At 45.3% G+C, this 12,803-nt stretch overlaps 1 protein-coding gene and 1 pseudogene across 1 annotated transcript in view; one reads left to right on the top strand and one right to left on the bottom strand.

Moving 5' to 3' along the window:
- Positions 1-4,436: 4,436 nt before the first annotated feature.
- LOC136650095 (5S ribosomal RNA) lies at positions 4,437-4,559 on the top strand (annotated as a pseudogene).
- A 3,734-nt stretch (positions 4,560-8,293) lies between these two features.
- COL20A1 (collagen type XX alpha 1 chain) overlaps positions 8,294-12,803 on the bottom strand; it is a 139,561-nt gene continuing 135,051 nt past the window's right edge. Inside the window, exons 37-39 of the mRNA XM_066624730.1 lie at positions 10,472-10,549; positions 8,432-8,587; positions 8,294-8,304 (exon numbers count right to left, since the gene is read on the bottom strand). Coding sequence (XP_066480827.1) covers positions 8,294-8,304; positions 8,432-8,587; positions 10,472-10,549 — 245 coding nt within the window. The remainder of the gene's footprint in view (positions 8,305-8,431; positions 8,588-10,471; positions 10,550-12,803) is intronic.

Raw genomic sequence — 12,803 nt, 5'->3', positions numbered from 1 at the left:
ATTTGGATGCCTGCCCTTGAGGTTGAAAGGTGTTCAGGCAACACTTCTCTGCTCCTGGCAGCAGTGGCGTAGCTAGAGAGGGTGCAAAGCACCAAGTTTTGCAGGGAGCCTCATTGTGGCGTGCAAGCAGCCCCTCCCCCTCTGCTTCAGAGCCATTCCTGGCGGTGGGAGCAAAACTGAGTCGAATGCTGGGAGGGAGGGGCTACCTGCACTCCATGGTGAGGTTCCCTACAAAACTTAGTGCTTTGCACACCCTCCAGCTATGCCACTGCTTGGCAGTCTCCTTTATGACTCTTCACCTGCCCATGTTTTGCTACCCCCTCGTTTCATTTTTGGAAATTCCCTTTATCACAATTCTATAGTTACGTCTGATAGTATATACATACACTATAACTATGTATAATGTATAGTTATGGATAAGTCAGAGCGCGATACCATAGTCTTTCGAGACTGAAGGTTGCCAATACAATGGATAAGTCAAAAGGATTTGTGCCTTTGTGCGATAAGTTTCAGAGCGCGATACCATAGTCTTTCGAGACTGAAGGTTGCCAATACAATGGATAAGTCAAAAGGATTTGTGCCTTTGGCGCACACACACACTTACTTAGGCCCATTTTATAGTTCATAACAATCCTTAGCATGTACAACCACAGTGAGCTAGAGATATAAGTGCTTTTGAGAAATGAAAACATGGAGAAGAGAGAGACAAGCAGCGACCAGATCTTCCTAAACAGTGCCCTCAGCAGATTTGATCCTTCTGCCTCAAACAGCAGCCCCTATTAGAATACTGCTACATCATTGCTCTACAGCAGTGATTCCCAAACTGTGGGTTGGGACCTACTGGTGGTAGGGGCCTAAGACCTGATATTTGGTAGGTCGCCAATGGGTGATGCAAAAAATCTGGTAACTAACTTTTTACCCTGCACATGTCCAATCTCGTCTGATTTCGGAAGCTAAGCAGGGTCAGGCCTGGTTAGTACTTGGATGGGAGACCGACTGGGAATACCGGGTGCTGTAGGCTTATACCTACACAGTCCTGGAACGTGTCTCACAGTCCTGGAACAGTCCTGGAACGTGCTGGAATCCCTAGCATGTATGCACTGCTGAAACAGAGACGCCTGCATTGGCTCGGTCATGTCGTGAGAATGGATGATGGCCGGATCCCAAAGGATCTCCTCTATGGAGAACTCGTGCAAGGAAAGCGCCCTACAGGTAGACCACAGCTGTGATACAAGGACATCTGCAAGAGGGATCTGAAGGCCTTAGGAGTGGACCTCAACAGGTGGGAAACCCTGGCCTCTGAGCGGCCCGCTTGGAGGCAGGCTGTGCAGCACAACCTTTCCCAGTTTGAAGAGACACTTGGCCAACAGTCTGAGGCAAAGAGGCAAAGAAGGAAGGCCCATAGCCAGGGAGACAGACCAGGGACAGACTGCTCTTGCTCCCGGTGTGGAAGGAATTTTCACTCCTGAATCGGCCTTTTCAGCCACACTAGACGCTGTTCCAGAACCACCATTCAGAGCGCGATACCAGAGTCTTTCGAGACTGAAGATTGCCAACCAACTGCCTCAAGCCCTGGGGCTACTCAAGAATCAGATCCTGCTAATTACCCTGCAAAGAGCCGAGCTCCTGCAGTTAACAAGCATGTGTAAATACCTCAGAATGCCAGGCGCAAGGGAGGGCACCAGGATGCAGGTCTCTTGTTGTCTTGTGTGCCCCCTGAGGTACCTGGTGGACCACTGTGAGACACAGGAAGCCGGACTAGATGAGCCTTTGGCCTGATCCAGCAGGGCTCTTCTTATGTTCTTAAGTTTCTAATATAGGGAATCTTTTTCTGGTTATTATTATTTATAAATAAATAAAATAATATTCCTTTCTAAATCTTAAAGGCTGGTATATCTGGGTGGGTCCCGATAGAGTGCCATTTTAAAAGGTGGGTCCTGGTGCTAAAAAATTTGGGAACCTCTGCTCTAGGGTGCTGGGGGGAGGAATGGTGATAGCCAGAAGGAGCATCCAACTGCAACAAAACAAACAGCAGTGACTCAAAAACTGGAGATGGTTTTTGCCCCAGTTTCACCCCAGTCCCATGTTTTGCCCTGAAGCTTTTCGTTTATCTAAAGGCTTTGATCCTCTCTATGGCTTAGATTGGAAAACTTCTAATTCAAACCATCCCTGTTTAAATGACAAACTAGCATTAAGTTTAAATGACAAACTCTTGCCTTTGCATCAGAGATGACAGCACTACTGCCCAAGCCAGCAACCAAGGCAATTTCTTTTCCTTTACAAATATGTATGTGACTTGCTGTTAGATTTCTTAACGCTTTTTGTTTGGCGTCCTGAACTCAGCAAGGAAACCGAACCGTGCTGGATGAGCGGTTATCCTTTTGCATTCCCACCAGGCAAATCTGTACCAAAAGAGAGCACCCCCCTCTTCTCCCCCATGCTTGCTCCTTCTGTGGCTTGGAACATCACGAGCTTCCTGATAAAATATGCATGAAAGTAGGGGAGGAATGCTACGTCACAGTGCGCTGAGCTCATCCAAATCAGGTCACGGACATAAGCTCTCCAAACTGAGAAAAGAACTGCTGGAGCTTCAAGCTGGCTGATGCCGTCAAACTAATAGAAATGTATGGTTTTCACAGTAAAGTTCTTAGGGGACCTCGAGCTCTTCTAGAAAATGTTAGAAAAGATGACAGCAAAGGTTTGAAAGTGCTGGAGCAGAAACCGTGAGGCATAGCGAGTAAAATTAATTAGTCATTATGAGTATAATGGACATGAATGTAAAGAGCCCAGGTTGTCAGGCCCTTGCTTGTGGCATGGTGGGTTACTCATTATAAAGAATAATGCGGGGTCCAATTGGACTAGATGCTGTGAGAAGTACCCCATAATTGTTGTTTTTTGGAGGGGAGGGGGGACGACATATATAGGACGACATTCCTTAGAAACAACAAAATTAGACTGAGGAAAGAGGTGTTCAACTCATTGTTCCCAGTTGTCCAAATTTACTCCCCTTGAAATTGCTTTGGTGGTTGCCACTTTGGGGGCCAAACAGGGGTGATGATCCTGTTTTGAATTACTGGGTGTTTGACTTGGAGGATTTTCAGTGAGGTCCCTTCCATGACTGGTATTGAGTTCACCCAGGAGAGAGCTGGGAGTTGGCCTGATGTGGGTTTGTTGGGCAAGACGCTAGTCACACAGTTGTCGCTTCTTATAAATCAAGCCCTGGTGGTTTCATGACTTGTTATCAACTTATAACTTTCAAGAAAGGCTCAGGATTGCCAAGTTCTTCCCCTCTCCATTAGCTGCCATCTCCTCTGGTTTGTTTCAGAATTTTTGTATCTTGTCAAAAAATAACAGGCCAGAGGAGGTACAAAGCGGTAAGTTTTGCAGGCACCTAAATGTGCTGTGCCCCCTCGCCTTCGTAGCCTGAAATGGGTTATAAAAACACAAGAAGAGGCCTGATCCAGCAGGGAATGCTGCTGTTTTGCTCCCACTCTCTGGAATGGCTCTGAAGGAGAGGGGGAGGAGCCACTAGTTCAGGCACCTGCAAAAACTTACTGCTTTGCACCCCCTCCGCTATGTCACTGATAACAGGTAGTGGGCAAAATGGCAGGGAATGGTCAACAAGGTTAGCCTCTCCATTCCCTGCCATTTCGCCCATTAGAACTATGGCTTATCCCAGATCACCAAGACAAAATTCTGATGTTTCAAAAGGTTCATTAAGATAAAAAGACATTTATTCATGTTATTTATTAAAACACTTGTGCCCTGCCTTGCAATTTGTAAACCCGCAAGGCAGCTTACATTAAAAAAAACCCCAACAAGTGCATACATAAAATGAAATACAAATTATAACAATAATCAAAGGAACAGCAAAATAAAATCAGCAGCAGCCCAGCACAACATCAGAACTATCGCAAGTCAGTTCTACTATTTTAAATGGACCCTGAAAACCAAATGGAAGACAAGAATGAAGTAGTCATAAGCTTAGTGTTATACTTCCGAAAGAACTTGGAATGACTAGAAACAGTGTGACTAACTTCATCTTAGAAATGTCTGGTAGCAACAAGGGTGTGTGTATGGAAGGTGAGAGATATTCTGTCACCGACTGACATGCCTTCCCATCAACACTTCAGAGAATTTCACTAGAAAGATTTTGAGTTGTGCTTTAGGTCGCAGAATAGTCAGTATCACTTTGAGATCCTGATGTCAACAAGCATGATGAGGAAGCAAGAAATTGCTGACATGTATTAACAGAAGGATGGAGGTGTTTCATGAGCTCTTAAAAGTATACCAGGGTACTAGCAACAACTGTTATTCTGCAAGTGTCTAATCTTGGAAGCTAAGCAGAGTTAGGCCTGGTTAGTACTTGGATGGGAGAACACCTGGGAATACTGGGTGCTGTAGGCTTATACCATAGTCTTTCGAGACTGAAGGTTGCCAACCATCTCCCTATACTGAACACTATCTCCCGATCTTGTCTGATCTCGGAAGCTAAGCAGGGTCAGGCCTGGTTAGTACTTGGATGGGAGACCGCTTGGGAATACCGGGTGCTGTAGGCTTATACCATAGACTTCTGAGACTGAAGGTTGCCAACCATTTCCCTATACCGAACACTATCTCCCAATCTTGTCTGATCTCGGAAGCTAAGCAAGGTCAGGCCTGGTTAGTACTTGGATGGGAGACCGCCTGGGAATGCCGGGCGCTGTAGGCTTATACCATGATCTCGGAAGCTAAGCAGGGTCAGGCCTGGTTAGAACTTGGATGGGAGACCACCTGGGAATGCCGGGCGCTGTAGGCTTATACCATGATCTCGGAAGCTAAGCAGGGTCAGGCCTGGTTAGTACTTGGATGGGAGACCACCTGGGAATACCGGGTGCTGTAGGCTTATACCATAGTGTTACGAGAATGAAGGTTGCCAACCACCACCAGGGTACTGGAGTCATGGGTCATTTTGCCACTTTTGTGCCAGCAACATGAACTTGGACTGTAATTAATTAATTGGGGGGGGGAATTGAGAGAGACTTTTTGGGGTGCCATCTAACCTGCAAGCCCTCTTTCCCAATCCTAAGTGTGTGCGGGATGGCTTTGGTTACGTGTCTGCTCCTTCTCCCTGCGGCTGCCCGTCCCTGTTAGTGGTGCCATTTACCATCTATTATTGCTCTGACCTGGTTCCACAGCAAAAGACTGTGGGCCCAATCCTATCCAATTTTTCAGTGCTGGTGCAGTTGCGCCAGTGGGATGTGCGCTGCATCCTGTGGTGGAGGGGCAGTCACTGGGGCCTTCTCAAGGTATGGGAACATGTGTTCCCTTACCACGGAGCTGCATTGTGTCTACACCAGAGCTGGAAAGTTGGATAGGATTGGGCCCTGTATGTCCAAGAGACCTAGACAATACAATACAGGGTAGCTGAACTGTGCTTTCAGTTTGTGTTTGTATTCATTCCCCCTCTCTGCTCTCCATGGGCTGTGTTTTTAGTTACGTATGATCACCATGGAGAGCTCTTCTAGGTCAATTAGCCCAAAGGCCTCCCAAAAGCTGGAGCTGGTCTTGCTACACCAGAACAGGTCCTCTAGTACAGACCCTCCTCTCTGCAAGTGACACGTATCATATCATCTCAACATATATTTCTGTTTCAGTGCCTATAATTTATAACTCCACTGATGACAATTGTTTTCAGTGGCATAATGTATAGACACAGGATAGGTCAAGCAAAAGGGTCATCAAAGGAAACCCAAGACATGCTCTTATTGCCTCCAAACCTGACAGGAACAAAGAATCATTGCACTTCAACCACCGACATATTTTATAAATGACACCTCTATGCTACAGGATACAACTAGAAGGATGGGAGAAACAGAAGCACACTCTTCATATTTTATATTGGGTAGAAAATCTTCTCTCTCTTATGTGCCTCTGGACATTTTTACTTGGCTAGCTCCCACACTAGTCGGTGGTGCAGCACAGTGAAGGAGGCTGCAGTCCTATGCACACATATTTGGGAGAACTGGACTCAGGAGGACTTATTTGAAGCAAATATACAAAGAACAAAGCTAGAGGAGCACACACTAGCTGCCAAGAAAGGCAGAGTTTTCTGCTTCTTCTACAAGATCCCAGTCAATTCTAAAAACACCATTCCCAGTATGGTTTAGGAGGCTTCTGCAATGTTTGACCCCTTCCACAGCTTCTCATAGAATGGTTTTGGAAAAGATGTTCCCACTACTGTAGACCAAAAGGAGTGAAAATGTAAAAATTATCAGTTGCTCTGGCACTGACAGGCAGCAGACCAGACAGTTGTCTTGCTTCCTTTCCCGCCCCCCCAACTCCATCTTTACGATTTCTAAGCAAATTGACAGCTTTCCATCCTGCCTTCCATTGGGCTGAATAGCAAAAAGCGTCAATTTTCACTCCCTGATAAGCCAGCCGCCGTTATCACATGACAATTTAATTGTATTGGCCAGACTCCACCGTCTGTATCAGCGCCAGATTGCGGAGCTATTAGTATGGATAGCTCAGCACATTTTACTGTAATCATGGGTAGTTATTTTCTGCTTGGCCATCTTGCACCGACCCAGGCCCATGTTATACTTTTACCACTCGCCTGTAATTGCTTTTGCGCTATCAACTTATAAAAAGTGGGCTTTCATGCACAAAGTGTCACCGGTGGCTTTTAAAATGGGCTCACAGTGCAGAAAGGTGTATAGGCAAAAATCTGCCTCTTACCTTTTTGCTTCGAAGGCTTCTCCTGTGACACTGGGTAGGAGATTTGGGTACATGCAAAGTGCTACTTCCTGGGTTAGTCTCCTACTGTCCACACAGCTGATGGGCATAATTGTGGGGGCAGGGATGTGGATGTTGTGCAAAAAGTACCTGCTTCCTAGAGATTGTCTTTTCTGTTACTTTCTCAGAATTTCTTGAAGCGCGGATGCTAAAATAAAACACTGCAGGGCCAACCACTTTCACAGACATTTTGAAGGCAAGATTGCAAAGCCACTGCCAAGCTCAATCTCCTCTGAACCAAAGGGAACAAACCACATTGCTCTGAAGTCCACTCCCATTAAGTCTGGATGGCACCCAATGGTCCACTGCAATGCTACAAATCTGATCTCCAAAAGGTATCATTTATTTAACCACCCTACGGAGTATTTGATCTGTTGGTTGCCCAAGATGAAGTACTTGTAGTGTGCAACAAGGCCAAGAGATGCACATCCAAGCTTATCTGAGTATTAGGTGAAGTGGAATTTGGTGATTTTACTCTGCAAAACAAACAGAAATGGTGCCATTGGGGAAAAAATATGAATCTTCATTACAACTGTTCTTTTACGTAAATAGAAGTTTACAGTCGGGATGTTGGGAAGTCAGAGGTCTCTCTTTTGCAGCCAATGTCTAAGTCATCAGGGGATCAGCCCTGCATCTGGAGACAAAATTAGAGCATGGCGTATAAATTGCAAAGCAAACAGAAGGGGCCAGAGAGCTTAATCGTCAGGATTGTATGCATGTCATCCCAAGTTCAACATGTGGCTGAGCCAGCTACTAGATTGGTGGCACCGTGCTTGTTCATGAAAGGGGTTGTTATGTCCCTGCTTAATACAACTCTCTGACTGGCAGTCACAGAAGCACATACTGGAGCAGTGGGGGGAGGGACAGCCCTGCTTTTGAACCAAGTTCAGGATTTAGAACTTACTGCCAGTATTTCATGGTGATAGAGGGCACAGAGAGTTCTCTGTTCGTAGTCTGAAAATCATTCTGACTACAGGTATAATATGTCAGGTATTGCTGCTTTCTTTAGTGCTGTTATATGATGGTGCTCTTTGTCCTGGTTTGATTGACAACTAGTGTAGCCAACGAGAGCAGCGCAATGAATGCTGTGCTGTTTCCTTCCACGACATCTCCTATAGTGCTGTTTCAGACAGCGCTAGGCTGTCCACGAATGGATCACCAGCATAATAGGAGGTATACTGTATTCTGAGCATCTTTTTCAGCTCATCCAGCCCTTTATTGCACCTGTGGGTATGTGAAGTTGTCACCTTGTGTAAAGCTACCACCCACCTAATTCGAACCTGTGCAAGTTTCCCACTGCTGCTGGTGACTGCCCCCCACAGTGCTCCCATGAAGTACTTCTGGCTAAGGATGAAGCAACTTTGCAGCTCCAGAATTCTTCCATGAATTAATGTAGTCTGCTTTTGAAGCCATTGGTGGTGTCACCACCTCTAGTGGCAGTGAATGACATACATTCTGATTTCCTTACATTCTCCCTTCAGTTGCACCCTTCTCAGCCATATCCAGCAGCATTCAGCTAACTCTTCTCTGCAGGAATAGGAGGCCCAAGGGGCTGCAGCTGGAAAGAGGAGGCAGGAAAGCCCACAGGTAGAGCTCTGCTTGCAGTTCAATGGGCCCCTCCCATGGCCTTCACTCAAATGCAATAAGGTGTTACCTCTTGCGCTTTCTTCATAGCAGCCTGAAGGGACACAACCACCTGCATGGCCAGGTTCTCCAGGCTGGCCCCTAGTCCCTGGAAACCCAGGGGGGCCAGTGCTGCCAGGGGATCCCTGTGAGCCTTGCTTGCCAAGCACCACTTCCCCTACAGAGCCTGGAAAAGAAGAGAATTATCTCAAGTACTGCATCATCAAGCTAAGCTGGTGATGGGCTTCGGCCCCCAAAGTTGCAGGGACGCTCCTTTCTGCTTTACAGGCACATAAAAAGGCCCTCCTGTACTGCAGCTTACACCCTGCCACATTAGATGAGAGTAAAATGTTCAACTTGTCCAACATACTGCCTTCTGAGAGTGAACAACCAGATGTTGGGGGGCGGGGTCTACAAACAAACAGAACAATGAAGCCATCTTCAGTCCTTAATCCCTACCTTTTGGCAGTTAGCGGTTGACTCTGGGCACAATCCTAGCCAAGTCTACTCAGAAATAAGTCCTATTTTGTTCAATGGGGCTTACTCTCAGGAAAGTGTGGTTAGGATTGCAGCCTCTGCCTCCATACTGGAAGGTTGTATATTTGGCTATCATCATTAGTTTTCAACCACTAGGCCTTTCCTGAATGTAGGTAACTTTTAAAAATTGAAAAGTGGTCTATTAATATTCAAATTAGTATTAGTATTTTAATTAATCACAGCCCACTTAATGGTGGCTGGTGTTTTCTAAACATCAAGTCCTTCCTAAGGACCTAAGAAATTTGGAGGTATTTGCATAAAATGTGTGTAGCTCCAAGTAGAGCAGCTTTGGCACTTATCAGGCACACCTAAGGTGTTCAGGTGTTTTTCCAAGTTTTTTTGGTATGGCACCTAAAGCATCCACAAACTTCATCTTTTTTTGTCAGTCAAGGTGTTTTTTTTCTGAATTCTAGGCAGTTTCAAGGGCTTCAATGACAGTTGGCACATTATTGACCTTCTTCTCCCAGAGATGCCCAAATTCTATTCACAGGATTCAGTGGCATAGCAGAAGGGGATACGAAGCGTTACGTTTTTCAGGGAGCCTCACCTCAGCATTCAAGCCACCCCTTCCCTCCCCTTCAGAGCCATTCCAGGCGGGGGGGGGGGGAGCAAAATGGAGGCATTGCACCTGGGATTGCAATATCAATGATTCAAACTTGATTTTTCTTTTTGTCAACTACTGTTCTAACTGGAGTTTTGTGTTCTAGATGCTTCTATGCCTGTCATCCCAACCGATCCTTGCTTGGTTGTTCTCAGTGATTTTATCAGGTCTACGATCCCATGAATTTCAGTGGGAAGGTAAATTGCATTGTTTGCAAAGATCTCAGTGCATCATAGCTGCAGCTCTTATCATGATGTTCTTTACAGTCAATGTGAGTGATCTCACTGCAGGCACTGACCAGATGGTCCACTGTTTCATCTTTCCTCTTAGAGAGTTGACATCTGCTGTTGTCACTGGTCTTCTGAATCTTTGCTTTGATAATATTTGTTGCAAGTGCTTTGTCCTGCGCAGCTAGGATGAGATCTTCTGTTTATTTCTTCAAGTGTCCATTCTGCAGTCATTTCTAGGTAGTACTTTTCAATTTTATTATTGATGTCTTTCAAATATTGCCCATGAAGTTGTTTTCCTAACCCAGTGATTTTCAACCTTTTTCATCTCATGGCACACTGACAAAGCACTAAAATGGTCAAGGCACACCACCAGGTTTTTGACAATTGACAAGGTACACCATGCTGCAGGTGGAGGTTCACATCTCTCATTGGTCCTGTTAATAAATGACCGTCCCCCAAATTCCTGTGGCACACCTGTGGACCACTCGCGGCACACCAGTGTGCCACGGCACAGTGGTTGAAAATGGTTGTCCTAACCAGTTTGCTCGGCATATTTGAAACTCAGCCTTTTTGTAGCTTGAGTCCTATTGGTTAATTATGTGCTGTGCCTTCTTAGCAGACAAACCTAAACTATTTTTATTGTGGGGATGGGAATTATTTCTCCTTATTCACTCTCTCCATGTCAGTGATGCATCTACCATACCTGCTCGACCTCTAGGTCCTTGAGAGCCTTCTTCATTTGGTCCAGGAGAACCTTTCTCCCCCTTGGGTCCAGGGGCACCTATTGGATGAGAGAGTAAAGATTCCTTATTTTATAAGTCCTGTTAACCTAACTGATCTCTTCAAAATTGCTACTCCCCTCTCACCCCACAACTGCAGTACTTTCCCAAACTCCATGTTTCTGAGAGCCCATCCCTCCCTCCCAAACCTTCCTTCCTATAGAAAATTGGCACACCAGAGAAAGAGGTTCTAGGATATCTCTTGGACATATAGGATGTCTCCTTGATAGTTGATATTTTATAAGTGGGAAGCAGTTTGTTTTCCTATGTGGAGTATCATTCAAGCATGTGGTTCCTAACTGCTGTCTCAGCTGCAGGGAAAACTCTGCTTCAAAAGAGAAGCCTCCTGGTTCACTGTTATCACCTGCACTTTCTGAACATCCTGCATGGGAGCCCCCATACACAGTGCACTGCAAGAGTCTAATCTAGTTGTAACCAAAGCACATGTGAATCATTCAGATCTTCCTTCTCCAAATATGGGTTACATCCAACCTTTGGAGGCTCAATGGAAAGCCCTTGATTTATATTATGATCAGAATACAAAAAAAAGCTATTGTCACCTATTGTTATACAGCAATAAAAAGGGGGTGTCTTCTGCATACTTGTCATTGTCACACTGTTCCATCAATGTTGCTCTCCAGTGCTGAAAAACTTCAAGTGCTCAGGGCTTGGGGGCAAACAAGATACAAAACAGAAGAGCTATCATCCCACCATTTCTTTTTCTTAAGACAGCTGTGGAACACCGTAAACTGGCTAGGCTGCAGTGTTTGGTCAGTATTTTTAACCTCTCCCCATGTCATTTTTCCTTATATAAATGCCCTCACCCCAGCTGCTATGCATTTTACTTTTCATATGTTTATATCACCCTTCCTCCAAGGAGTTCAGGATGGTGTACATAGTTACTTCCCTTTGTTTGTCCTCACAACAACCCTGTGAGGTCTAAAAGATAGTGACTGGTCCAAGGTCACCCAGGAAACTTTGTGAGCTGAGCAGGGATTTGAACCTAGATCTTCCAGGTCTAAGTCCAACTTCCGAACCATGATACAATCCTGTCTGTTTGTGTTTGAAAATATACAAGTGTTCTCTAGTGGCTTTGGAGGAAGTGGGATGGAAACAGAAAAATATTATGAGGGAAAATGATTAACCATCCCCTACATCAGCACCACAGCATGGATCTGATTCAGGAAGCCCCATCTCTTTTCAGGAAAAAAAAAACTGAGCATCAGGAAAGCCATTCCTGACTCTTTCCACATCTCATATACTTTTACCCCAAGTGACATAAAACTGAGGGGGAAAACACACTCTAAAATGTAGGTTTTCTTTTATTTGCTCCCTGGCTTAAAATTCTTTAGCACTTTTATGTCACCCCATTTTCCAACATCTCTAATTAGAACCACGAGGGATTAAAACTTGTTTTGAAAAGATGAAGAACTGGAACTTTTTGGATTCTGGCAAAAGCTTGCCAAAACCCAAAAGTGCTTCGAGAGTGCCAAGGTACTCGCTCCTGCTCTAGAACAAGCATAGGCAGCCTTTATTCACCAGTCATTCTTTCATAACCTTCTAAACAGACAGACACCACTGAGATCATGTCCACCATCCCAGAAAGTTAATTCACCTCCTCCAAATTGGCAGATCTTGCAGTTGACAAGCGTCCTCCAGATGTTGCTCCAGGTGGAGTCAGGAAACTGCCCCCCCAAGACATTTCATTAATCTTGATCAGTGGCATAGTTACGGGGGGGTGGCATGGTAAGTACTGCAGGTGCCCCAACATGTCATGTGAGTGGGCCCTTCCATTCTCTGTCAGAGCCATTCTGGGCAGAGATGGCCACAGTCCAGCTGCGAGTAGAAGGGGTTGCTTACATGGCGCATTGCAGCACCTGCAAAACTTACTGTGCTGCCCCCCTGTAGCTATGCCACTGATCTTAATGACTCCCTTTTGGCTTAATTGTTCCTCGAAGCAAACCCCTCCAACTGCACCTCCAGTTTTGCTGTCGGTGAAATTTGGGGGTGACTCGAATCCTCGAAGCTTTCCTTGCTTCTTCTGAGTTTATTGTCATTCTGAGAACTAAAAGTAGCTCTCCGAGTGAAGCCCCCGGCAAACAAGCAAACAAAACAGCTTCCAATAACCAAACATGTAGATGATCATCAAGACTATTTACATCTCTCATTATGAGCAGCTGTTCTCTTTTTCATGTTTATTAGGAGCAGAATACTGTCTGAGTTTTATTGTGCTGGTACTACGATTATATATACAGT

This window comes from Tiliqua scincoides, chromosome 4, assembly GCF_035046505.1.
Source record: "Tiliqua scincoides isolate rTilSci1 chromosome 4, rTilSci1.hap2, whole genome shotgun sequence".
Classification (NCBI taxonomy): Eukaryota; Metazoa; Chordata; class Lepidosauria; order Squamata; family Scincidae; genus Tiliqua; species Tiliqua scincoides.
Note: the sequence above shows the minus strand (reverse complement) of the source record. Positions and strands in the feature narration are given on the sequence as shown.